Below are 27,012 nucleotides of genomic sequence, written 5' to 3' on the forward strand. Positions count from 1 at the left end.
GCAATCTTTTCAAATGCAGTGCCTGGAAATTGGGTAGTTTTACTTTGCCTTCTGTGAGTGCAGCAACTGATGTTAAGAGTTCAGGCTTTAATGGAACCTGTCAAAGTTCAGATGTTTCCATTATTACAGGCTTCTTCCTTTAAGACTGTATGGGTGCTTAAATATGTGTGCCCTTACTGTTGGGCTCACAAATGTTCTTTATTGTTTTAAAAATCAATTTCCGATTTTTAACTGCTAAGCAGTGCCTTGGACATCTAAAAATAAAATGATCTTTCAGATGCTTTTGAAGGCATTATTGCTAAGAATGAGGAGAACACTAGATGATGATGTATTCATGCCCTTCTATCCAAAAAAGTAAGTTTACTTTCAACTATGGTGTTAGATTTTCCTTAGCAAGTTGCTGCCTTCTGTCCACAGTTAACAGGGTTTTTCCCAGTGTGGTTCAGTGCCTGGATACAGGACATCTTTTTGTTATCCTCCTGGTAGAATTTAGCAAAGACAAGAAGGATGGAAGGGAGTATTTATGGAAATGAATTGTGTGCTGGAAACCAGCAAATTGCAGACAGAGATGTGGTCTTGGTTGCTCATTAAGAAATCTCTTTACTTTGCAGCATCTTAGAAAACAAGAACTCGGGTCCATATTTGTTTTTCCAACGTCAGTTTTGGTCCTCTGGTAAGGTGAGTAAATACATCTGGTAAATGGTCTGAGACAGTGTAGCAATAAAATACTTCTCAAATTTGTGGAAAAGGGTAGATGGAAGCTGCTGTAATCTCTAAATGAGGATCCTTAGTCTTTGGTAATGCACTGTGAGGGAGACTGTATTCTGAATAGGTTTGCAAGATATTTTAAAATATTAAATATTTTTTAAATGTTTGATGTGTTTGATCAACTTTCTGGTTTCAGTAAGTCTTGAAATGCCTATTTTCAGTTATTAGGAAACTTTCTCCAGTGGTATGGGATCCTTTCAAATCAAACTCTCCAGGAGCTGTCCATAGATGGGCTGCTGAACAGGCACATCCTTATGGCTTTTCAAAACTCAGAGTATGGAGAGGACAGCATGAAGAAGGCTCAAAGTGTAAGTAAAATCAAACAATGTTTAAAATCACAGATTGCAATTAAAGGAAAATGTGATTAAAGCTTGAAGTTGCCTATGAAATCTCGGGTTTGGTATTTCAAAAGTTGTAGTGTCAGTGAAAAAGAGATTTTGTATTTTTTAACACACAAACTAAAGAAAGAAACTTCTCTGGCTTATACCTGTATTTCGTGTAGGTATTTTGTGGGTTTCAGTGTCACACTGCTTGGATTTTGGATACTTTTTTGGTAGTTCTCTCATTTTTTCACTCAGTTGGGTCTTGTCACCTCAATCTCAGCTGGCAGATTTCCCCAATCATGTTACATAGTTTGTAAGAATTTTCTTACATTGTATTTAACTTTCTTTTCCTGTTCTGCCTGGGTAATTGCTTGCTTTCCTAACAGTGGTTCAGTAATCTAAGAGGAGACAAGACTATTTCCCAGCTAGAAAACTCCTGTAGATATCTTGCTCACCTGGCTGATACAATTTACAGACACAGCATTGGTTGCTCTGATGTAGAGAAGAGAAATGCAAGGTAATTACCTTGAGTTAAAGCAATTGCAGTTCTTGTCATTTGTTTTATTTTGCCTGTACATGCAAACATGAGTAACTGTCTCCATCCTGTGGAGTGTCTTTGGAAACTTCTTTAAAAGGAGACTTCCAAAATGTTACCGTGTGGTACATGGGGATATATTTAAAGTGTCTGGACACAGCACCTCCTGGAAATACTGAAACACTGATGATACCTGTTGTACCACTGCTCAGTGTCACAGACTCTTAAGGGGCTTTGTAAAATGGAAGGAGAGGGACTTTTTATATGGGCAGATCATGTCCACTCAAGGGGCAATGGTTCTAAACTGCAAGAGGAGATATTTAGGTTGGATTTTAGGAAGACATTCTTCCCTGTGAGGGTGGTAAGGCACTGGCACAGGTTGCCCAGGGAAGCTGTGGCTGCTCCATCCTTTTAAGTGTCCAAGGTCAGGTTGGATGGGGCTCGAAGCAACCTGGGCTATGGAAGGTGTCCCTTCCAAACAAAACCACCTTTTATTCTGCCAAATTTTGCAGCTACTGCATGTGGACTATTTCACCCTGTGAGCCCTGCTGATTCCTGCATAATGGCTTCTGAATTGCAAACTGTCTTTCCTATACAGTACAAACCTTCTGATTTCATTTACACAACCAGCTGGATGAACTTTTTGGCCTTAGATCCAAGAGTCACTTTGCTTGAGTCCCATAATGAGCTTAATTAGAAGTTCAGATTAGACACATCACTGCTGGCCTGTAATGGTTTGGCAACAGCAACAGCACAGGAATAAAGAATCTTCCAGTCTTGTTATACTCTTGTGTATCAGTGTAGCAATTTGTGTGTGAAGTTCATTGAAATTTTTGAACTCTCTCTTTTGGTAGTCTGTGTCTCGGTTTGAAAGAACCTTTTTTACCAGGTGTAAGTACAAACTTGGTAAAAGTTTGTATTGGGAGAGAAACATGCAGTTAGCCTTATTTTCATAGGAAGTTCTAATTTAATTTCTGTCTTCTGTCCTGCCTTTTCCCAGCATGAAACAAATCTGCTGCTGTTGCCCTAATTAAGCAACTCTAATAAATCTGAGGCAGGAATATTTATGATATGGCTTTCATGACGTAGCCTTCTGTTGGGATATTAATCCATGTCATTGATTGTTCTACCCCTTTACTGACTTCTCCTCCCTCCTTTTAGGGAGCACATCCAGCAGGTCATAAAGCTCCTGGCGAGTACCCGAGCCCTGGATCACGCCGTGACAGTTGCAAATGATCACAACGTGAAAGAGGTAAAGATTTTAATAGAGGGAAAAGAGACTTTTCCCACAACTCATTTTGAGCTTTAAAACCATTCCTGATGTGTAATTTATGTACATATGTAAAGTTTCTTAAACTGTATAGTATTGATCTTTGTTTCAATATGAAGTGCATTCTTATAGACAGCACCCTGAAAAATAAAAATCATTGACTTCATTTAAAACAAAAATGGAATCCCAAGATTTTCATCTTTCCAGAAGCCACCTTTTTCTCCAAGTTTCTCAAAATCTTGTTTACAAGAGTACTTTGTGCCCATGCTCAGTAGTCCTGTACTGCTGTTAATTGCTCCATGGTTACAGGGCATGTGTATAATATACTTTGTGTAATACACTGTATGCATTTATTTATAACATCATGTTGCTTTCACACTGGGTATAAAGATGTATTGTTGCAATAAGCTTTTCATTTGCTAAAAATTACTTATTTTGACAATAAAATGATCGTACTGTTGGTCAAAGGAACTGGTAAAACATTCAACTGTGTGAAAATTGTGAGCTCAAAAGTACACACATTGGAATGGAACCTGACCTTTAAGAAGCAGCTGGGCTGCACTCCAAGTGGAGCAGGTAAAAAGTGGTTTGCATTCAGAATATCAACTCAGAAGACTGTTTTTCAAAAGGGAACTCCAAACTCAATGCTGAATTATTTTAATACAGTCAAAGAATGAGAACTTGTGCTGATGGTGCACGTGTAGACGGCAGCACTTCCTGAAGTCCAGACACGTGTAAGTTGCTCAAATCCACTTTGTGTCCCATTTTGGGGTGGGGGGGTTGTGGTGGTTTTCAGGGTTTTGTTGGTTGGTTTTCTAATGTAATCCATGGAACCTGCTTCTTCAGATTAGTGTGGCTAAAGATGTCAAAGAAGAATGAAGGCGAAAAAAGCTTGGAAGTATTTATATTTTATTAAATATTCAAATGTTACACTTCCCACTAAATACCATATAAGAATGTTCTTTTAAAAAAACAAGGATCAAAGGTAAATGTAAAGAAACAAGAAAACATTTTTTAAAAATCTGTTGATTTATATCAGAACAGTAGTGACTTGGTCTTGGGGTCCAAGGCATGGGGCAGCTGTAACAGCCTTGGGTTAAGAACTATTTCCGTTTGTGCCCTAATTATTTTTAGGGGAACTGTTGCAATTTGCATAATGAGTGCCATTTATGCTCATGTGATGGTTTAAATGAGGATGGTAAAAGCATTTCACTTGTAACATGCACAGTTCCTTTGGACAGCGGACAGTGTTTTTTCTGAACTCTTGGGATTGATGGAGTACGCTCAGAAATGCCTGCTCTGAAAAGTTGTTTCAATAAACTCATCTGGTGAAGGAGTTGTTGGGGCTGCAACTCGGGAAGCTTTGTTCCTTTAGGAAGGGAGCAAAGGCAATTCCGTGGGTGCCGGCCGACTTTCCACATGTCAGCCCAAAAAGCTGCTGGTGCTGGCAGCAAACAGTCTGTGTGGGGGAGGTAAAGGCCGGGCGGCTCCTGACTGGCACTGCTTGTGGCAGCAATTCATGGGGATGTTCTGTTCTGAAGGTCGCGTTTGAATTTTGGAGGTGGGCTCCAGGAAGAAAATGACTTTATTTTTATTTGGAAATGTCAAAACCAGGATTTTGCTGAAGCTAAAGCAACGAGACCAAGGTAGGAATAGAGTTTTGGGGGAATTTCGGAGCTTTCCTGCCATTCCATTTGGTTTTGGGAAGTTTCATAGCCCGGAGGAGAGGCAGGGATGATGAGCGCCAGGTGTACAGAGGCTCACAAAAGAACTCGTTAGTTTTTAAGCACTGGGCAAAGACCTCAATGTGCGTTCATTGTTCATTGTCTTATCTCAGAAGTTCTTAAGCACCTTTGGAGTTTTAGCAAAACAACGTAAACCCTTGGTAAAAAGCCCTGTCTTTTGTCAGAAGAGGGATGAAGGCATTAAAGCCAGACAAAAACAGTCGTTTGCCGCTTGGTCCCTGGGCGTGGTACCTCTAGTTCTCTGTATAGTTCTGTGTAACTTGTGAAGTGTTGTGTCTCCTGTCTTTGTCCTGGCAGAATGGGGGAAAGAGGTCTCCTTGTGTATGACTAATAGCCTAAAGCTTTTGAGATATTTTCGTAAGACAGGACTGAATGCACTTCGAATAAAGTGGTAGGTCTGCAAAAGTATCTTCTGGTGGATAAAACTTTAAAATTTTCTAGTTGTGAAACGTGTTGTTTCATTTTACCTTACACAGCTGTCGTCGCAGAGGAAGTGTTCACATATATTATTCTTAAATAATTTAACACATAAGTAGTCACAGTATGTAAAAGAGTAAGTATTCTTGAAGACATGAGAAAGTCAGCAAGCTGAGAAGCATTTAAGACACTTACACGGATTCTTTACCCGAGTTAGCCCTGGATAACATTTCAGTAGTAGCTGTCGTCCAAAGAAAATGCAGTAAAATACAAGCCAGTCGTGTTTGGAAGTGAGGTACGTTTGTGTTGGTTTGTGCGGGTCCCTGAGAGGGAGATGTGGGCCCTGTGTGTCACTGCGGGCGCTGGGGGGGTCTCTCACAGGACAGGGGGTGCCCGATCCTCAAATAGCACTGGGAATAGCCCTGGGAATGTCACTTCCGTGTCCCTGGGCAGGGCTTGTGGAGAGCTGGGGTTTGGGGAGGGTCCTGCGGGGTGGGGATGTGACTTTTGGGGTGTTTGGGGACACCCAGGCACGGTTCGGGAAGTGGGTCCTAATGGAGGGGGTGTTGGATTTGGGGGCGTCCCAGGATTGGGTTTTGGGTGATCTGTGGAGTGCCCCCAAACAATATGTGGGATGCCCAGATCCGTGGGGTGCCCAGCACAGTCTATGGGGTGCCCACTGAAGTTATAGGATGCCCAGACCATTAAGGTGCCCAGAATGGCCATGGGGTGTCTTATTATTTATGAGGTGCCCATTAGAGTTTTGGGGTTACCCCAAACCATATATGGGGTGCCCAGACCCTTGGGGTGCCCCAGCACATCCTGTGGGGTGCCTGAGAGAGTTGTGGGGTGCCTGTTTGAGTTATGGGGTTCCCAGCACTATGGAGTGACCATTTGAGTTACAGGGTGCCCAGACCCACGGGGTACCCCAGAAAATTTATGGGTGAGTATGGAGGGGACCCCATGGGGGGTCTGCGGGGGAACCCCACGGGTTTGTATGGGGGGGAACACTGCGGAGAAGTCTGTGGGGACTTCATGGATGGGAGAGAACGACACTTAAAGGGGCTGTGGGGAAAAACGCACGGGTGGGACTGTGATTTAAAGAAAATCTAGATATTAATGGTAAAGCAAAATTTTATTACAGCTTGCCCATGGCTGGAGTCACGCAGGGAGCTCATACCTAAACAAAGTACGTGTCTACCGTGTACAAAAATGGGGTGATTTTTATACAGGTGGTTTCAAATATCTATTACAGACAGTTATTTGTTTAACACAGATTTTCTAATATAAGAATTTTATAGAAGATAATTTAAACAAAAGCTGTTCGGACTGCCCATTTACCCAGGTTTCTGCCCTCCTGCTGTGTTGACGAGGTGTTAACAGCCTTCTCTTACCAGCTCTTTATTCAAGCAAGCCAACTGAATCCAATTGCAATCCACCTAATTCCCTTCCATCCAAACCCTTTCTACCCCACCCATTCGACCCCATCCCATCCCAATCCCATCCCACCCCATCTCATTCGACCCCACCCCACCCCATTCCATCCTATCCCAAGCCCATCCCCATTGTCCCAGCCCCACTATCCCAATCCCACTGTCCCCCGGCTGCACGGGCAGTCGGTCCCTGTGCCGCGCTCGCGCTGCCAGCGCCTGGCCGGGGGGTCCCGCGCCTTCCCCCGCATCCACATCCTCTCCCGCGCCCGGAGCCGCACCGCGGTGAGTGCGGACAGGGGACGGGACCGGGGACAGGGGAAGAGAGAGGGGCAGTGGGTGCGATAGAGGGGACAGAGGAGATACAGGGGGTGAGAGTGGCTGGTGGGACAGAGAGGACGGGGGGACGGAAAAGTGTGATAGAGGGGAACACGGTACGGGAGGTGCAGGGGATGAAAGGCGGGAAGAGGGGGAGAGACGGGTAGAAGAGGTACGGGGGGAAGGGAAGGACGAAACACGGATGGGGGGAGACAAAGGGGTAGGATAGAGAGGCGACTGGGAGGACACGGGGGGATAGGATGGGACAGGGGTGGATAACTTAGGGGGCAGGGGGGACAGAGAGGAGAGAGGACAGAGGGACAAGGAAGGAAAGGAAAAACGGGGGGACAGGAAGGACAGGTAAATAGAGGGGAAAGGAGTAGATGGAGGAAAAGAAAATGTCCTGGGAAGGGACTAGGGATGTCCTGGGCGAGGGAAGAGTGGAGTAATGCACGGCCCTGCGGGGAGAGGGGTGTCCTGGGGAAACCGGGGTACTGAGGTTAAGGCGATCTTGGAATATGAGGACTCCTGGGAACAGGGGTCATCCTGGGGACAGAAGTCACCTCAGGGCCACGGAACAGTGTGGGGGAGTAGGGACCCCTATTGGTGTTGGACACTCTGGGGACAGGGGACACGGAGGACAGGGGGCTCTCCTGGACACTGGACAATGTGTGTGTGGCTTCTCTGGTGCCGGGGGCTCTCCAGGGACCCTCAGATGTGTGTGTGGACCCTCTGGAAAAAAAGGCATCCACTTTGCCCCAACCCCGGTGCCCCCCCGTTCCGTTCCCCCCTTGCCCCGCTATCCCAGCAGTTCTCCCCTTTCCCCCCGTCTCCCCGATCCCAGCAGTGTCCCCCAGTGCCCCTGCAGGAGCTGTGCCTGGTGCCCGATCGCTTCTGTAGGGGCTGGAGAAGGACACGGGGATGGTACTGCCCCCGGGAAGCCACTTCGGGCACGGGGGGGCACCCACCTGGGGTACGGAGGGCACCCAATGTAGGGTACGGGGTACGAGGGGCAGCCAAATGTGGGCACAGGGTGTGGGGGGATACCCACCTGGAGTACGGGAGCATCAAAATGTTTGAGTATGGGGTGCTGGGGGGCCACCCAAATTATGGGGTCCCGTTGGGGTAAGAGGTTTTCGCAGATGTGATCCAAGGTCCCCTTGGTTGCGGATCCCGGCTTGGCGCTGCCCACGGGGGGTCCCGGTGCCGGTGCCGGATCTCCCCTGCTCGGGGCAACCGCGGGGCTGGCAGGGGCCATGGCCATCCCGTACCCTCTGGATGAATCCCGAGGCTGGGCGCTGGATGTGGCCGTGCCCCGGAGGGAGTTGCGGGACGCGCGGGGCCGCTGCCGCCCCACCGTGCTGTGCGTGGTCAACCCCGGGGACCCCACGAGTGGGTATGAGGGGGAAACTTGCGAGGTAACCCCATGGGAACGTATGGGGGACACTCCACGGGTGAGTACGGAGGAGACCCCATGGGGGTGTCTGCGGGGGAACCCCACGGGTTGGTATGGGAGGGGGAACACTGTGGAGAAGTCTGTGGGGACTTCGTGCATGGGAGGAGAGGACGACACTTAAAGGTGCTGTAAGGGAAAAACGCACGGTGGGACTGGGGCTCTGTGGGGGTCCATGACAGGACACGGGGTGCCCCCTGGGTTCCGCCGGCTCTGTGGGGGTCCCTGAGGGGGCAGAGGTGCCCTGTGGATCGAAGGGACAAGGCAGGTGCCTCTTGTGTCACTGCGGGCTCTGTGGGTGTCCCTGAGGGGACAGGGGTGCCCCGTGTGTCACTGAGGGCTCTGTGGGGGTCCCTGAGGGGACAGGGGTGCCCCGTGTGTCTCTGTGGGTGTCCCTGAGGGGACAGGGATGCCCCGTGTGTCACTGCGGGCTCTGTGGGGGTCCCTGAGGGGACAGGGGTGCCCCGTGTGTCACTGCGGGCTCTCTGTGGGTGTCCCTGAGGGGACAGGGGTGCCCCGTGTGTCACTGCGGGCTCTGTGGGTGTCCCTGAGGGGACAGGGGTGCCCCGTATGTCTCTGTGGGTGTCCCTGAGGGGACAGGGATGCCCCGTTTGTCACTGCGGACTCTGGGTGTCCCTGAGGGGACAGGGATGCCCCGTGTGTCACTGCGGGCTCTCTGGGGGGGTCCCTGAGGGGACAGGGGTGCCCCGTGTGTCACTGAGGGCTCTGTGGGTGTCCCTGAGGAGACAGGGGTGCCTCTTGTGTCACTGAGGGCTCTGTGGGTGTCCCTGAGGGGACAGGGGTGCCCCGTGTGTCTCTGTGGGTGTCCCTGAGGGGACGGGGGTGCCCCGTGTGTCTCTGTGGGTGTCCCTGAGGGGACGGGGGTGCCCCGTGTGTCTCTGTGGGTGTCCCTGAGGGGACAGGGGTGCCCCGTGTGTCTCTGTGGGTGTCCCTGAGGGGACAGGGATGCCCCGTGTGTCACTGCGGGCTCTGGGGGGGTCCCTGAGGGGACAGGGGTGCCCCGTGTGTCACTGAGGGCTCTGTGGGGGTCCCTGAGGGGACAGGGGTGCCCCGTGTGTCTCTGTGGGTGTCCCTGAGGGGATAGGGGTGCCCCGTGTGTCACTGCGGGCTCTGGGGGGGTCCCTGAGGGGACAGGGGTGCCCCGTGTGTCACTGAGGGCTCTGTGGGGGTCCCTGAGGGGACAGGGGTGCCCCGTGTGTCTCTGTGGGTGTCCCTGAGGGGATAGGGGTGCCCCGTGTGTCACTGCGGGCTCTGGGGGGGTCCCTGAGGGGACAGGGGTGCCCCATGTGTCACTGCGGGCTCTGTGGGGGTCCCTGAGGGGACAGGGGTGCCCCGTGTGTCTCTGTGGGTGTCCCTGAGGGGACAGGGGTGCCCCGTGTGTCACTGCGGGCTCTGTGGGGGTCCCTGAGGGGACAGGCAGGTGTCCGGTGTGTCGCAGGCGCCCCCTGGTGGTCACCGAGAGGCCGCAGGAGCCCCCAGCGGGACGCGGGGCCGGGCGGGGCCGCTCTGTTGCAGCTGGTCCCATTTTCCCGCCCGCCCGGGGGGCGGTCCCGCCGCTCCCCTCAGCCCCGCAGTCCCGCCCACCCGTGAGGGGCTCAAAAAAGGGGTTTGGAGTCGCCTCACGTCGGATTTTTGGCATTTTCAGGAGGAAGAGTGCGTTCAGGAGCAGCGTGAGAGGCAGTACGGCACAGAGGCAGAGGGTCTGTCGGTAGAGATGCTGGGGAACACCAGAGGAGACAGAGAACTTCGTACAGGTAAAGCTGAGGGAACTTTGCAGTTTCAAATACAGGATGTCTTGAGGGAAAATTGAGGTAAAACGCCAAGAACAGACTGACGATCTTTGAGGGAAAAACTGAATAGAGCACATTTTGAGGTGAATTATGAGATGTCTTGACAATAACAGAGGGGTTTTGAAGAAGGTGCCCTGAAGGGTCCCTGAGGAGCCAGGGGGGTCCCCGGGGGTCCGTGATGGTGCCCTGAGGGAGGCAGGGCGGCCCCGCTGGGCCAGCTGAGCCTCCTTTCCCGCCTCAGGCAGGGCGGGGCCGCCGTTCCCGCAGCCCTCAGACAGGTCCCTGAGGCGGCCGCAGGTGAAGGGCGCTTTGAAAAGGTCGATAAAAACTTGTGAAGTCTGTCTGGGGGAGATTGTGGGCTGTTGGACACAAAAGCTGAGTGAGGAGCATTTTGGGGGGGTGAAACACGGGTCGCTGTGCGTGTCCCTGAGTGGGAGGTGGGTGTCCCCTGCATACCCCTAAGAATCTGTGAGGGGAAAAAGGGTACCCTGAGGGGTAAACAGGCGTCTCCTGTGTCCCTGAGGGGTGTGAGGGACACAGTGAGAAAAAGGTGCCCTGAAAGGTTCCCCAGGGTAGATGTTGTGCAGTTGGAAGGGTAAAAAGTTTTGAACTTCGGCATTAGACTAAAGCAGGCTGTTTCACTGGGGTTATTGAGAGGGTAAACCATGAGCTAATCTACAGGTATCAGTTTTGGGAGAAATATGAGGTAAATGTCAGGGACAAAATAAACACATTAGAGGGATGTTAGCATGGGGTGATCATTTTTGGGGGAAAATCAGAAGAACTTTAAGGAAACACATAGGCAGCATTTTTGTAGCAGAGAACTTATGAGCAGGCAAGAAGATTAAAGTATTAAAAAGAAAGAGGGTGTTACTTGGCTCTGCTGAATTAGCATTCATGTAGTTGATTTCGTTGTACAAAGTAAAACTACAGGTTGGGTAAAAAAAGATTTTTATGAAAGAAAATTATAATCAAAAAAGTACTCGATGACTCCAGATAAGCGAAAACGTCACAAAAATAACTGCTAAGAGAAAATTTTTACTTTTATCAGCAAAGGCATTTATTGACAACGTTGGAGACAAGGCAGTTCATACTGGGCAAAAACTTGCCTAGCTTGTTTATGGAAAATAAGCTTTTTTATAGTCTTAAGTCTATAGTGAACACCTTCTAATTTCCATATTAATGACTAGGCGGAGTCTTGGGCAGAGCTTTCTTTTGGCTTCGAATTTGGGTTGGGGTCTCCTGACTTCATCCCTCGGGGTGGTCTTGACGCGTCTTCATCACTGCTGGACTTTTGCCTTTCTTTGTTCGATGACAACATGGGTCTGTAAAACTCGTAAACCCTTGGCTGTAACTCTACAAAATCCTGGCTCTTTACCACCTCATCCTATAGAAATGTCTAGGTTAGTGGAATGTGTGACTCCTAACCTTGCTACACCGGGCTCCTGACAATTTGTACTTGAACATGGTGGCTCTAGGACTTCATGCTGTTCAGTGGCCTTGCTGTGCAAACAACACTTTGCAGAGCAGAAATAGAAATTTCACAAAACTAGGGGCTTTTGGTCTCTTTTCTCTTTCAGTCCCCCCAGTGTTTCAAAGTATACAAAGTCTTTTGTTCAGTTTCAGTACTATTGGGGTTTGATATACATGTGTATTGCTGGTATCACTTACAATTTTTGTCTTTATTGCTTTATTTGCACTACAGCTACACACTGAGCAGTGCTTGCAAGAGTATTGCTGTTGCTGTAGTTATGACTGGGGGTACCAGGGACTTAAATAGCTTATGAGGCAGTGGGCAAATAGCTTATAAAAATGCTTTACCAGTGGTGGGTTTTTACTCGTTTAACTTTGGTTGTGAGACAGTTTCAATGCTTTCAGTATCATGTTTAATTTGCTTTAGCATGTGCTGAGGTTTCCTTAAGTGCCCCAGCATTTCTTTAAACAGGGGAATATCTGTGCTAGTTCTGCAATTCAGGTGTATCATGACACAACGTATAATCACACAAAATTCTAACATGTACACAGCTATAGCTCACATAAAATACATACACTGCTAAAATACTGAATAAAGTCTTTAGACTGTGGCTATTTCAAAACAAAAGTTTGTGTTAAAGTCATAATAGTTGCAAAAAGTTCAGCAATTTGTGTCGAGTGAAATTTGAGGGTTGTTGGTCTTACGGGTTCTGAGGTTTATTTTTTTCTTAGGAGTTTTCAGGGAGGGTTTTCTTTTATCCAGACTGCTGGGAACAGGGTTAGCAACATTTGAAACAATCTATTTCATCTTTCTTGTAGTGGGTCTCCTGAAAAATTCTTAACATACACAATCACTAAAGGTACATAAATACAGTTTGCTAACACATAATGTTATTTTATTTAATAGAATTTTAATAAATTTTCTTGATTGGTTAATTTTGCACAGGAATGTTTCTGGTCACTTAGGAAAGAGATCCGTGAAAACTAAAAGGTAACAGAAATCTCCCCCCCCGTTAGGAAATTAAAAGTCAATTTGCTGACTTTTACTTAATAGGCATCTTTTGTTTTGCTGCCGTGAGTGCCCCCAGAAACAGGACTTGGAGCCCAGTTAATGTAGGATAAGATAAAAAGGTACATTCTTTAATGGCCAGGCTTGGGGCTTTTAGGAATACATGATGACATCTTCGTGCTGCCCCCTTCTTCCTAGAACACTGATTTCCATGGGGTTTATAATATTGCCCACCCAATGCCCAGTTTACACATCTCTCAGTCCAGCCCCAGTCCCACCCCTGTGCCATCCCCCAGGATTTGGGGACTGGGGTCACTGGCACCCCCTGTTCTTCATCAGCTCTTTTTCCTCGGGCTTTGGAGTTTTTCCAGTGTTCTCAGACTCAAGGTTGTTGATTTATGTTTGGTCTTGTTTTGCAGACCTTTCTGATAGTTGTCAGCTCTTGTACCTCGAAGAGAGCCTAAATAGCTAAAAGAATTTGAGCTCCTGATCTGTGGTAGGGGTTGGGATGTATAAACAATGAACATGAGCTGTTACAAATATGAACACTACATTTGCTACAGTTACAAATATTTCTAAAATCTATAAAAATGAAAAATCAGAAAACCCCTTTGGCATCAGTTTATTGCTCTTTGTTGTATTTTGGTTCTAGTATTTGGGTTATTTCTCAAAGATGTTTTCCATTGAAATGTAACTTGTTTTATTGTTGTGAACAGGTTTGGCTTTACTACTCAAGTTTTTAATTTTTAGTGTGTTTTTTTCATGCTCAGTTTTGCAAAGTGCTAAACTAACTTTGTATGTAGAAACTAATTAACTTTTTTGTTACTATTATAAATTTTGTATTTTTCTTTGAAATCTGACTTTTGATACAGTATCTGTTTACCAGGTTTTTGTTTGTTTCTGGAACTAGGACTGCTCTTTGCTTTTCATGGTTTTAGCAGCTTGTTTTGCTTTAGCATTGGCTTTTATGTCACTTACTTTTTGCACACTGGGTGTCCCCCACGCTCCTGTGGGGCTGTGAGGGCTACACGGACAGCGACAGGTGCCGTGAGGGCAGTGGGGGGGCTCGGCCGTGCCGTAGCTGTGCCCTTTCCCCGCCGCTCCCCTCAGCCCTGAGGCAGGGCAGGCGAAAGGTGCTTTGAAAAGCTCCGATAAAAGCTTGTAGAGTCGCCCTGGGGCTCATTTTGGGTTGTTAGAGACTAGGGAGTGTTGGCCTACAGCATCAGAGCGCAGCAGGGTGTTTCGTGACAATTCTGAGGGAAAAGCTTATTGAACTGAGGCTTCATGAGGTAACTCAGCGGCCACAGAGTTTGATAAAGCTGAGAAAACTGCAAAAGGACACTTGAGATATTTGAAAGGAAAATCATTATGTAAAGTGTCAGGCCAGAAAGAAGATCTCTGAGAGAAAAATTGACTTACTGGGCTTTTCCTGAAACGGGAACATGTAAAAAAAAAAAGAGAGTGCCTATGGGGGACAAAAAAAACATTTTTCAGAGCAATCTGGCATAACTATTAGGGACAGAATAAACATCTTGGAGGGATATAAGCGTGGGGCCATCCTATTTAAAGACAAAATCAGAAGTACTTCAGGGAAGACATTGGTAGCATTTTCATAGCAGGCATCTGCAAGTTGGCAAGACAATTTAGGTAGGAGAAAGAATGGACATTTAAGCAGGCTGTGCTAAACTAGCATTCTGGATGTGTGCAGTTCTTTTAGTTGTAGAAACTAAACTTGCTGATGGGGTGAAGGAGACAGATTTTTCTGAAAAAAAAATTCACCATCCTAGGGAATGACTCCATAAATTAGGAATACTGTTTTACGTTCTTTCCAATCATGGAGTCAAAGTTTAACAAAGGATCTTGGACGTAATTTTCCTGTAAGAAGAGAAAAAGAATGGTAATAAGTACTTCATGCCGAGTCCAGCCACAGATTTTTCAAGCAGCAAACGGGTTAGAAGGCTGAAAAGGGAGGAAAACAAAAGAAAAGAGGATGAATCACATTAAAATTTTGGTGTGGGTTCAGGAGACAATATATAATGAAAACAAGTACTGCTCCAAGACTTAAGTCCTTGTACAGGAGTAGAGGTTAATAGAGGGACCTCAGGGCTAACCCTCTTCTCTTTATCTTGCAGAAGCTGTCGAGAAACAGATGGAGATGGACATCGAGGAAAGAGTGCAGAGGAGGATCAGCAGCATCGAGGTCAAGGGGGAGCACAAGACAGGCCTTCTGGGCAAACAACTGTCCCTGCCGTCATCTGGACAGACACACATGTTGAAGTGCAGCAGGAACCTTCAGGGTGCCCCGCTGGCTTTCATTGGGCGACCCCCCCGTAAACAGGGCTGGGTCTTTCCTTTGGTGTTTTTGGCCTTTTGCCACGGTTCTCCTTTGGCTGCCCAGGGAGAGCGGGAAACACTGTAAGGAGAGTGAGAGAGCCCTTCTCCACATCCCAGGGGCAAATGGAGGTATCCTGACTGCAGGCCACCGTGTCAACGGAGCAGGGCTTCTTTGTTTCCCTTGGTGCCTTAGTGCCTGGTGGCGGCTGCTGGCCACGGTGACCCCCCTGTAGCCTGGGCATGTCACAGCCTGTGTTCGTTGTCCAGCCTTGAAGCCGCCCTGCGTAGTCAGGGGCTTGAGGTGTCTGGGCAGGCCAGGGCAAGTCTGAGGCCGTGTTCTCCCGCTGCTGGGTGTCAGGAATGGCTCGCCGCAGGTTGCTGCTCAGAGCTTGCTCCCTCTCCTGGGACGTTGCCCCTTTGTGTCTCTGTCTTGTCTTTGTCGGTGTGAGTGAGAGAGCGAGCGTGTCCCTTGGTCCCCCTAGAAAACCAGGTAGCGTAGCTTAGGCTTCCCAGGAGGGAAAGAGGGGCTCTTTGTAGGAAGCTGTGGGGTGCCATCCGTACTGCACAGCAGCAGGTGGCCGCCTTAGACATGGCCTGGCTTGTGCAGAGGCCACGAGGGCCTGGCAATGTGGAGGGGCTTAACAGCTGCCAACGAGCAGAGGACATGACATGGCCCAGCTACAAAGCGTCACAGTGGACGACAGGCGCCAGCAGCCACAAAAGGTGGCAAGGCAATAAAGAAAGCCGTGCCCTGTTTTCAGGGTGGGCTGGGGTTGAGAGATGTCCATTTTCCCATCGGGGGTGAAGAACGGGATTCTCACCCTCCTTCCTGAATTGCCCTCTCTCTTCAAACAGCCAACGAAGCACCGTTAGGAGGGAGGGTGTCTGGGTTCCCCCGAGGCGGAGAGAAGGAGCCTCCGCAGGCCTGTGGGCCCAGGGCCGCCCGTAAGTCTGGGCCAGTGCCCTGGAGTCCCGGGCACTTTGCAGACTAGCAGCGTCTCGAGCCCTCTGTAGTCAGAGGTGCAGCCTCGTTGGCCAGTGCTTTGTATGCCCAGCTTCCTTTGCCCAGAGGGCCTGGCTCCCAGCAGCAGACGGGGCGTCGCCGTGACCACTCAAGGTGAGGTTTGGAGAGGTTTGTGTCAGTGGGGGGCTCTGTGGGTGGGTTTGGAGTGACTTGGAGGTCTCCCTCTGGGGATGTAGGGTCCCTGTCTGCTTCCTACGGAGGAGCTGGTGTTTCTCACACCTGCCTGTGTCCTCCTTCCTTTGCAGAAACCATGGGAGAAGAGAGCGGCGGCATCATGCGGACGGCAGTGCTGACGTGGGAAAACGCGGAGGTGGCACCAGTGGAAGTTGGAGCGTTGTGTGGAGCCGTGGAGGGGTGGTGGGAGTGGGGGCAGGTGGTGGTGGCTTGGGGAGCTCGCTCTGGGTGCCCGTTTCACTGACTTGAAGGAGTTGGAGCTTCTCGGACTCAACTGTGTTACTCTCTTTGCTTGACGGAAGCCATCCGAGAAGAAAGCAGAGCCAGGAGCGTGGGACGGCGAGGCAAAAGAGTTCAGAAGAGGATCAGCAGCGTCGAGGTCAAGAGGGAGCACAAGAAAGGCCTTCTGGGCAAATGAACCTCTTTGCCATCACGGGGTCAGGCATACACGTAGGAGTGCGGCGGGCACCTTCACGGTGCCCCCGCTGGCTTTGCGCTGGGTGACCCCCCCTGTAAACAGGGCTGGGTCTTTCCTTTGGTAGTGTTGGCCTTTTGCCACGGTTCTCCTTTGGCTGCCCAGAAAGAGGGGGACAACCCTGTAAGGAAGAGGGAGAGTCCCCTTGGCCACACCCGATAGGAGAATGCAGGTCTCCCGACCCCAGCCCACCCTGTAAACAGGGCAGGGCTTTTTTTTTTGCCTTGGCTCCTTTGTGCCTGCTGACTGCTGCTGGCCACTGTGACCCCCTGTAGCTGGGCCGCGTCACAGCCGCTGTTCTTTGGCCAACTGTGAAGCCCTTGAGCGTAGTCAGGCCCTTGAGGCCTCTGTGCAGGCCAGGGCGAGTCTGAGGCCGTTGTCTCCTGCTTGTGGGCGGTAGGGATGGCTCGCCGCAGGTTGCTGCTCAGAGCTTGCTCCCTCTCCTGGGACGTTGCCCCTTTGTGTCTCTGTCTTGTCTTTGTCGGTGTGAGTGAGAGAGCGAGCGTGTCCCTTGGTCCCCCTAGAAAACCAGGTAGCGTAGCTTAGGCTTCCCAGGAGGGAAAGAGGAGCTGTGTGCAACAACCGGGGCGTGCCCTCAAAACCCACAAACGGAGACACGGCCCAGCCTCGGCCCTTCTTTCCGAGGAGGCAGCAAAGCCTCTCGGTGACCCGCCTGTAGCCAGGGCCTGGGTCTGTGCCAGTGCTGCTGGTGATGTGCCAGCATGTGCCCGCCCTGTCTTCAGGGCTGGGGCCCTGTCCTCGCGACCTTAGGCCATGGAGGGCATTGTTGGGGGTGCCGAGCCTAGAAGGGGCAGCCTTGTAAGCGGGGCTTTGTACGACCCCAGTGCTCGGCGGGCGGTTGGAGGGAGCCCCTGTAATCAGGTGGGTATTCCTGGCCCTGGCCGTTCCGAGGTCCAGGGCCGAGAGGTGTGCAGCTCCCTGTCCATGGAGGAAGGCCCCCAGGCCTTAGGCCGTTAGCTGTTTTTCCTGGTACTGGAATCTTATTGCTATTAGGGCAGGGGGAAGCCGAGTCCTGTGGCTCCCTGGGTGTGCACCCGCCCGTAATCGGGGTCCGGGTCTTGGAGCCTCGGTGCTCCCTCAGCTGGCAGGCTGTGCGGGGCGACCGCCCCGTTAGCGGGGAGCGGGTCTGGGTGCCCCTGAGGCCGAGAGAAGGAGCCTCCGCAGGCCTGTGGGCCCAGGGCCGCCCGTAAGTCTGGGCCAGTGCCCTGGAGTCCCGGGCACTTTGCAGACTAGCAGCGTCTCGAGCCCTCTGTAGTCAGAGGTGCAGCCTCGTTGGCCAGTGCTTTGTATGCCCAGCTTCCTTTGCCCAGAGGGCCTGGCTCCCAGCAGCAGACGGGGCGTCGCCGTGACCACTCAAGGTGAGGTTTGGAGAGGTTTGTGTCAGTGGGGGGCTCTGTGGGTGGGTTTGGAGTGACTTGGAGGTCTCCCTCTGGGGATGTAGGGTCCCTGTCTGCTTCCTACGGAGGAGCTGGTGTTTCTCACACCTGCCTGTGTCCTCCTTCCTTTGCAGAAACCATGGGAGAAGAGAGCGGCGGCATCATGCGGACGGCAGTGCTGACGTGGGAAAACGCGGAGGTGGCACCAGTGGAAGTTGGAGCGTTGTGTGGAGCCGTGGGGGGGGGGTGGTAAGAGTGGGCAGGTGATGGTGGCTTGGGGAGCTCGGTCTGGGTGCCCGTTTCACTGACTTGAAGGAGTTGGAGCTTCTCGGACTCAACTGTGTTATTCTCTTTGCTTGACGGAAGCCATCCGAGAAGAAAGCAGAGCCAGGAGCGCGGGACGGCGAGGCAGAAGACTTCAGAACAGGATCAGCAGCGTCGAGGTCAAGAGGGTACAAGAAAGGCTGTCCTGACAAACTCTCCCGGCCATCACCGGGACAGGCATACACGTAGGAGTGCGGTGGGCACCTTCTGGTTGGCTTTGTGCTGGGCAACTCTCCATGTAAACGGGGTTTGGTGTTATTGGCCTTTTGCCACGGTTCTCCTTTGGCTGCCCATAGAGAGGGGGCGACCTTGGAAGGAGGGTGAGAGTCCGCTTGGCCTCACCTGATAGGCGAATGCAGTTCTCCGGACCGCAGCCCACCGTGTAAGCAGCAGGGCTTTTTTTTCTTTGCCTTGGCACCTTGAGCCTCGTGGCGGCTGCTGGCCACGGTGACCCCCCTGTAGCCTGGGCATGTCACAGCCTGTGTTCATTGTCCAGCTTTGAAGCCGCCATGGGTAGTCAGGGGCTTGAGGTGTCTGGGCAGGCCAGGGCAAGTCTGAGGCCGTGTTCTCCCGCTGCTGGGCGTCAGGAATGGCTCGCCGCAGGTTGCTGCTCAGAGCTTGCTCCCTCTCCTGGGACGTTGCCCCTTTGTGTCTCTGTCTTGTCTTTGTCGGTGTGAGTGAGAGAGCGAGCGTGTCCCTTGGTCCCCCTAGAAAAGCAGGTAGCGTAGCTTAGGCTTCCCAGGAGGGAAAGAGGGGCTCTGTGTAGCAAGCTGTGGGGTGCCATCCGTACTGCACAGCAGCAGAAGGCAATGCTCTCAGACTTGGCCTGGCTTGTGGAGGGGCTTCGAGGCTGGCCAGAGAGCAGAGGCTAGCCTCAGCCCTTCTTTCCGAGGAGGCAGCAAAGCCTCTCGGTGGCCCACCTGTAGCCTTGGTCCCTTGGTTTCTCTTGGACTCCTGTTCTGTGTCACTGGGTCCCTGAGGATGTTGGGGTTTCTTGGGGGTTTCCCTAGGACACTGTAAGTTCCTGGCGGTCCCCGGGTCTCTGGGGCTGGCAGAGTGCAGCCGTGCTCTGCAGAGAAGAAGTGGAGCACTGAGAGACTCAAGCAAATAAGAAAACCATTCCTGATGTGTAAATTATGTACATATGTAGAGTGTCTTAAGTTTAGAGCCTTTGTTTGTTTAAATAGAAATTGTGTTCTTATAAAGAGCATCTGAAAAATAAAAATCATTGACTTCATTTAAAACAAAAATGTTATGCAAAGATTGTCATCTTTCCAGAGGCTACTTTTTCCTTTAAGTTTCCACAAATCCTGTTCTGAAAAATACTTTGTGCCCATGCTCAGTAGTCCTCTACTGCTGTCAATTGCTCCATGGTTACCTGGAATGTGTATAACTTCTTCTGTGTAATACATTGTATGCAATTATTTATAACATCACGTTGCTTTCACACTGGGTATAAAGATGTACTGTTGCAATTGGCTTTCATCAAGGTTACTTATTTTGACAATAAAATGATCATCTCGCTCCAAAGGAACTGGTAAAACATTCAACTGTGTGAAAATTTTGTGAGCTCAAGAGTACGCACATTGGAATGGAACCTGACCTTTAAGAAGCAGCTGGGCTGCACTCCAAGTGGAGCAGGTAAAAAGTGGTTTGCGTTCAGAATATCAACTCAGAAGACTGTTTTTCAAAAGGGAACTCCAAACTCAATGCTGAATTCTTTACAATGACAACGTGTGCTGATGGTGCACGTGTTCATGGCAGCACTTCCTAATTTCCAAATACCTGCGATTTTCTAGTAATGGTTTCCCCCTGAACTCTGGATCTTCTTTTCTTTTGTTAGTTGATTAAATCCACTCTGTGTAGGGATTTGGTTTAGAGGGTTTTCTGCTGGGTTCTTTTTTGAGGTTTTTTTGGTTGGTTTTCTGCTGTCATGCCTTACATTAGCGTGGCTACAGCTGTCAAGAACAATGAGGGCGAAAAGAATCTTGAAGCATTTATATTGCATTTATACTGCATGTAGCATTGCTGCCATACCATAGCCAAGTACAAGATGAGGGAGTAATTAATGTGTCCTCTCTGGAGTCTCCAGTTAGTGATGTTCAGAGTGTGTTGCTTGTGTTGGAAGTGAGGGCTGATTTGCACATGACGGAGCCATAACATCGTTTTGGTGATCCTTCAGACTGTCTGCAGTGTTCTCGCTTGGAAAAGTGGTGAGAGTACTGGCAATTAGAGGCAGCGGCAGACGAGTTCAGTGAAAAGCATGATTGGAGGGTGGTAAGTACTGCATCTTGGCATCTTGGGCAGTGGCACTTAGATGTGTCTGTGATTGCAGACTGCCGTGTGCATGTAGGTCTCTGTCGGGCTGGCTGAGTTTAGGGGATGGCGGGCTGGCTAGCTTGCACTGGAAAAAAGCAAAGGAAGCCCCGAGCCTGGAGTGGTATGCCTCCGACCTCTGCCAGGCGCAGAGGTCGCTGCTGGGTGGTGTGGAGGGGAAGGCGCGGCTGTAGAGAAAGAGACGATCCCCGACTGCGGGGGGTGGGCGGTAAGTTGGACTGCGCTACAGTTCCCGGCTGTGTCCGCCAGCTGCGCCGGCGAGGCCAAGGGGCGGCCGAGGGCGGGATTCGAACCGGCGGGGGAGCAGAGGAAGCTGCGTCCCAGGCGGGCACCTTGACCGCTCGGCCGGCGGGTGCGGGGAATGGCCAGCGGGCGCGGCAGGCGGGGCCGCCCAGCACAGCCTGTAATGGTAATAATAATAGATAAAAAAATAAAATAAAATTAAAAAAATATGAGGAAAACGGCATAAAAAATGGATGAGTCTCAGAAGCGTAGGTGGAACCCAGAAGGTTTTGCGGTGCCTCGTTTTATTTTGCAGGCTTTGTAAAATAAAAAAATAGAGGAGGCTCTGCAACCCAGATCCATGAAACAAGGAAGTTCCTGTAGACCCCTGGCGCTGTTTGGCGTCTCTGGTGTTCCTTGGGGGGGGGTCCACGAGTGTCCCATGAGAATTCTAGGGGACTGTGGGAGTCCCTGGGGTTTCTTCTGGGGGTGATGGGGTCCTTGGGGGTTCCTGTGGGACCCTGGAGGTAGCTGGAGGTCTCAGGGGGTCATTTTAAGTCACTGGGAGGACCCTGGAGGTCCTCAGGAGGTGCTGGAGGTCCCCAGGTCTCCAGGGCTGGCAGTATCCAGCTGTGCTCTACAGAGAAGAAATGGAGAGCTGGGGGAGGCCCGAACAACTTGGAATGCAAAGCTTCCCTGGGGGAGTCCTTGGCCGGGCCCACTGCCTCCACCTGGCCCAGTCTCTGCACAAACTGTTCACAGCGTGCCCAGGCAGGGTAGGTGGCTTGGGCTGTGCATCCCTGGGCTGCATTCAGCAGAGAAGAAATGCCTCTGTGAGAATGGTCTCTTGCTAAGGTTTGATAATCAGCCAAAGAAGTGTGTTGTAGGCAGAAGGCAAGATCTTGCTGTGTCTTATTCTTCATTGGAACTTGGCTTTTGTAAGGTTTTCCTGGTAACCTCAGAAAGACCTTATTTTTAACAGCATTTAGTTTAGCAATAAGCTCAAATATATGCTGTTCAAAAAATTAAAATTTATCTACTTGATGGCCTAAAACTAATGGTTGTCTCCTGTTCAGTTGCGTGGACTTGGGAGATTCAGGCAGCTCATATAAAATTAGACATTTTGAGTGCACAGCTAACTCTTACCCCATATAGTGTCTGTTTAGTTCAAGATATGGGTAAGTAAAGATTGTCTGAGAGATGAGCTGTTTCATCCTCAGTAACTGCTGCTCTGAGAGTGTCTGAGCTTGTGCCCTGTGCATGAAGAGCCATGGCAGTGGCTGAGTGTCCCTGAGCCCTCTGCTGTGTCTGTGCTGGAGGTTCTGTGCATGCTGAGTGTCCCTGAGCCCTCTGCTGTGTCTGTGCTGCAGGTTCTGTGCATGCTGAGTGTCCCTGAGCCCTCTGCTGTGTCTGTGCTGCAGGTTCTGTGCATGCTGAGTGTCCCTGAGCCCTCTGCTGTGTCTGTGCTGCAGGTTCTGTGGATGCTGAGTGTCCCTGAGCCCTCTGCTGTGTCTGTGCTGCAGGTTCTGTGGATGCTGAGTGTCCCTGAGCCCTCTGCTGTGTCTGTGCTGCAGGTTCTGTGCCTGCTGAGTGTCCCTGAGCCCTCTGCTGTGTCTGTGCTGCAGGTTCTGTGCATGCTGAGTGTCCCTGAGCCCTCTGCTGTGTCTGTGCTGCAGGTTCTGTGCATGCTGAGCACCAGCCTGAACGCAGTGACAGTCTGGAAAAGAATTGCTTTTCTTGGGATTGTATCTCGGCAGTTTGACCTGCTAAAAAATGAGGGCATTGCTGATGCTGTTAATATGAGCAGCTGCATTGTGCCTGGAAAGGACCCAGACCCACAGTCCTAGTGCAGCTTCCCTGGGACAGGGACAGTGCCAGGAGTTAAGCAAGTCCCTGCAAAGGATGGAGTAAATCTGCTCCTTGCATCTGTAAGGAAAGACTGAGTAGTAGGGAAGGGGAGCATTTATATGCTGTATTGAGATTTCCATCTGATCCCACGTGCAGCAGTGATGGGGTGGCTGGGTTTGGTCTGGGCCTGTGAGGATCAGCCCTAAACAACCCCACCCCACTGGAGGGCCCTGAATCCTCAAGGGAAATGTCCAGTAGGAACCAGACCAGTCGGTAGTTATTGCAGAGGAAAAACCATGCGAAAGAAAAGGTACTTCTGTTCTTCGTGGCAATCCTGTAATGCCTTGTGCAGTCTCTGTGTGCTGTTCTTGGAGTGACCACCCCGTGTGTGTCTAACAAAACCTGTTAGAAAGGTAGTCAGGGATTGGAATTCGGGTCTGATCCCTACAGACTCTTGCAAAGCCTGAAGGACTGCAGTGATGAGTGTGCTCAGCAAAGGCGGTTTCTCAGCATCTGCTCAGATTTCCCTCAGCTCTGGGGGCCTGGTGGCCAGCTGGAGGTGGCGGGGACACACATGGGACCCCTTGAGCTTTGTGGGAGGAGCTGGGGGTTGGCACGGTGCTTTCTGGTTTCCTTTTTGAGCTCTGTGGTGCTAGGGAGAAAAATCTGGAAACAAATCAAACTGAAGGGATTTGCTGAGTTGCTTTGCAGAGAAGTGCCACCTTCAGAGGATGCACAAATCCACCAGGAAGTCAACGAAGGAGCTGTGGAAAGTGCAGCAGAGTGCAGGGAGCAGCCACTGTCCCAGCTCCCTGGTTTTGGGGGCATTAGTCCACCTACGGAAAGGAAAAAAGCCTCCCCGTCTTGTTTTCAGCCCTGCAGAGGAATGTCGTGTTCCAGAATTTCGGAGGGATTTGTGTGTGTCCTGTGCTGGCAGCTGCGTGTCTTGGGAGGCCATGGAGTGACATACATTGGGGGGACATGGGGGGACAAGGGGAGGACATGGGGGGAGGACACGGGGAGGACATGGGGGGACATCAGGGGGACATGGGAAGACATCAGGGGGACATGGGGGTACATCGAGGGGACATGGGGAGGACATGAGGGAGATGGGGTGGACATGGGGGACGCAGGGGACATGGAGGAAACATGGGGGGAACATTGGGTACATGGGAAGGATATGGGGGGACATGCAGGGGACATGGGACGTCCAGGGAAGTCCGAGAGGGCCCAGGGGGGTCCAGAGGGGTCCAAAGTGTTTTGGGGGGTCCAGGAGAGTTCAAGTTGGTCCAGGAGGGTCCAGGGGTTTTCCCTGGGGGTATGAGGGGGTGGTCCATGGGGGCCCTAGGAGGATTCAAGATGGTCCAGGAATGTTCAGGAGGGTCCAGGGGGTTTTAAGGGAGTGGAAGGGGGTTTCAGAGGGGTCCAAGGGGGTCCAGGAGAGATTCGGAGGGTCCAGGGGGTTTTGGGGGGGGTCCAGGAGTGTCCAGGGGAGTCTCAGAGGTGTCCAGAAAGGTTCGAAGGGGTCCAGAAGGGTCTAAGGAGGGTCCAAGGGGTCCCAGGCAGGTTTGAGAGGGGTCCAGGGGGCTTCAGGGGGTTTGGAGGGGTCCAGGGGAGTCCAAGTGTGATTCAAGAGGGTCCAAGGCTTTTGAGAGTGTCAAGGGAGGCTGGGGGGTGGTGCAAGGTGGTCCAAGAGAGTTGAGGAAAGTCCAAGGGGGATTCAGGGGGGTCCAGGGGAGTTCAGGAGGGTCCAAAGCGATCCAGGAGAAGTCAGAGAGAAATGAGGGGGGTCTCACAGTGGATTGTGGGTCTCAGAGGAGTCACAGAGTGGTAAGGGGAGGTAGGAGTGGTCAGGGGGTGCCTGGGGAACTCAGGGACCCCCATTGCCCACAGCCCAGCAATGTCGGCCCTCGGGAACCTCCCTTGGGGACCCCGGGTGCCCGAAATGTCGGCCCTCGGGAACCCCCCCTTCGAGGAGCCCCAGCGCCCGAGGTGTCGCCCCTCGGCAACACCCCCTTGGGGAACCCTGGCGCCCGAGGTGTCGCACCTCAGCCAGCACGCCCTTGGGGAGCCTCGGCGCCCGAGGTGTCGCCCCATGGACAACCTCCTTGGGGACCCCCAGAGACCCACCCAGGGACCCCCCAGGGACCCCCAGAGACCCCAGAGATTCCCAGACACTCCCAGGGACCCCCAGGGTCCCCCAGGAAGCTACAGAGATCTCCCAGAGAATCCCCAGTTTCCCCCAGAGACCCCCCAGAGACTAGTCAGAGACCCCCAGACACCCCCAGACACCCCAGGGAACCCCCTAGACCTCCAGACACCCCCAAGGGACTCCCAGACGCCCCCACGGACCCCCAGGGACCCCCCAGAGACCCCCAGAGACTCTCAGAGACCCCCCAAGGACCCCCAGAGTGCCCACTGGGACTCCCCAGGGACCCCCCAGAGACTCCCCATAGATCACCAGGGACCGCCCAAGGACCCCCGCAGACCCCCAGACACCCCCAGAGACCCCCAGGGGCCCCCAGAAACTCCCGGAGACCCCTCAGGGACCCGCAGAGACCCCTGAGGGACCCCCAGAGACTCCCAGACACCCGCCAGGAACCCTCAGATGCCCCCAGAGACCCCCAGAGATCCCCAGAGACCCCCAGACCCCTCCAGGGACCCCCAGACACTCGCAGAGACCCGCAGGGACCCCCAGGGACCCCCCAGAGACTCTCAGAGACCTCCAGGAACTCCCAGACACACGCCGAGACCCCCCAGGGACCCCCCAGAGACCCCCAGACACCTGCCAGGGACCCTCAGATGCCCCCAGAGACCCCCAGAGATCCCCAGAGACCCCCAGACCCCTCCAGGGACCCCCAGGGACCCCCAGAGACCATCCAGAGACCCCACAGGGACCCCCAAGGACCCCATAGGGACCCCCACAGATCCCCAGAGACCCCCCCTGTGACCCCCAAAGAACTCCCCTGGGGATCTCCTGGGACCCCCCAGAAACCCCCAGACACCCCCAGAGACTCCCAGAGACCCCCCAGGGACCCTCAGACACCCCCAGAGACTCACAGAGACCCCCAGAGACTCTCAGAGATCCCCCAGGGACCCACAGGAACCCCTCAAAGATCCACCAGAGACCCCCCAGGGACCCCCAAAGAACTCCCCTGGGGATCCCCTCGGACCCCCTAGAAATCCCCAGACACCCCCAGAGACTCCCAGAGACCCCCCAGGGACCCTCAGACACCCCCAGAGACTCCCAGAGACCCTCAGAGACCCTCAGGGACCCCCATAGACCGCCCAGAGATCACGAGATGCCCCCCAGGGACCTCCAGAGACCCCTCCAGAGATCACGAGAAACCCCTCCGAGACCCCCAGGGACCCACCTTGGGACCCCCAGAGGACCCCAGGGACCCACAGGAACCCCTCATAGATCCACCAGAGACCCCCATAGATCCCACAGAGACCTCCAGAGAACCCCAGAGACCACCAGAGATGCTCCAGAGACACCCCAGAGAACCCCACAGAGATCCCCGGTGCCCGAAATGTCGTCCCTCGGGAACCCCCCTTGGGGACCCCCGGTGCCCGAAATGTCGTCCCTCGGAGAACCCCCTTGGGGATCCCCGGTGCCCAAAATGTCGTCCGTCGGGAACCCCCTTTGGGGACCCCCGGTGCCCAAAATGTCGTCCCTCGGGGAACCCCCTTGGGGACCCCCGGTGCCCAAAATGTCGTCCCTCGGGGAACCCCCTTGGGGACCCCCGGTGCCCAAAATGTCGTCCCTCGGGAACCCCCCTTGGGGACCCCCGGTGCCCAAAATGTCGTCCCTCGGGGAACCCCCTTGGGGACCCCCGGTGCCCAAAATGTCGTCCCTCGGGGAACCCCCTTGGGGACCCCCGGTGCCCAAAACTGTCGTCCCTCGGCAATCCCCCCTTGGGGAGCCCCGGCGCCCGAGGTGTCGCCCCTCGGCAACCACCGCTTGGAGAACCCCGGAACCGGAGCTGTCGCCCCTCGGCAAGCCCCCTTTGGGGACCCCCGGCGGGCATTGGAGGTGGTGGGGGCTGGACTACGATGCAGTTCTTGGACATGTCCGCCAGGCGGGGCAGCGCAGCTGAAGGGCCGGCGAGGGCGGGATTCGAACCCGCGTTTGGGCAGCGGTATCTGCATCGCTACTGCGCACGTGCGGATTAGAGAGCTTCGGCGGTACTGCGCAAGCGCGGAGTACGGAGCGCCGTCGGTACTGCTCATGCGCGGAGTACAGCGGGCCGTCCCAAATGCGCACGCGCGGAGTACAGAGCGCTGTCGCTTTTGCGCATGCGCGGAGTACAGAGCGCCGTCTC

The 27,012-nt window shown here is 52.5% G+C and overlaps 1 protein-coding gene across 3 annotated transcripts; it reads left to right on the plus strand.

The window, feature by feature from the left end:
* The first annotated feature begins 282 nt into the window (after positions 1-282).
* On the plus strand, positions 283-15,169 carry LOC139685242 (PAX3- and PAX7-binding protein 1-like). 3 transcript variants are annotated; one of them, XM_071581902.1, is made up of 12 exons: positions 283-354; positions 612-678; positions 930-1,076; positions 1,478-1,608; positions 2,788-3,472; positions 3,563-3,630; positions 4,438-4,542; positions 4,939-5,194; positions 5,276-5,353; positions 6,203-6,247; positions 9,926-10,034; positions 14,685-15,169. In XM_071581902.1, the coding sequence occupies exons 1-5, from the start codon at positions 305-307 to the stop codon at positions 2,933-2,935; spliced, it is 543 nt and encodes a 180-aa protein (XP_071438003.1). In that variant the 5' UTR covers positions 283-304; the 3' UTR covers positions 2,936-3,472; positions 3,563-3,630; positions 4,438-4,542; positions 4,939-5,194; positions 5,276-5,353; positions 6,203-6,247; positions 9,926-10,034; positions 14,685-15,169. The 3 variants fall into 3 exon arrangements, with proteins under 3 accessions (XP_071438003.1, XP_071438002.1, XP_071438004.1); XM_071581901.1 differs by having other exon boundaries at positions 5,118-5,353; XM_071581903.1 differs by lacking the exons at positions 4,438-4,542; positions 4,939-5,194; positions 5,276-5,353; positions 6,203-6,247; positions 9,926-10,034 and having other exon boundaries at positions 3,563-3,628.
* The last annotated feature ends 11,843 nt before the right edge of the window (positions 15,170-27,012 follow it).

Source organism: Pithys albifrons, unplaced genomic scaffold (assembly GCF_047495875.1).
Source record: "Pithys albifrons albifrons isolate INPA30051 unplaced genomic scaffold, PitAlb_v1 scaffold_46, whole genome shotgun sequence".
Classification (NCBI taxonomy): domain Eukaryota; kingdom Metazoa; phylum Chordata; class Aves; order Passeriformes; family Thamnophilidae; genus Pithys; species Pithys albifrons.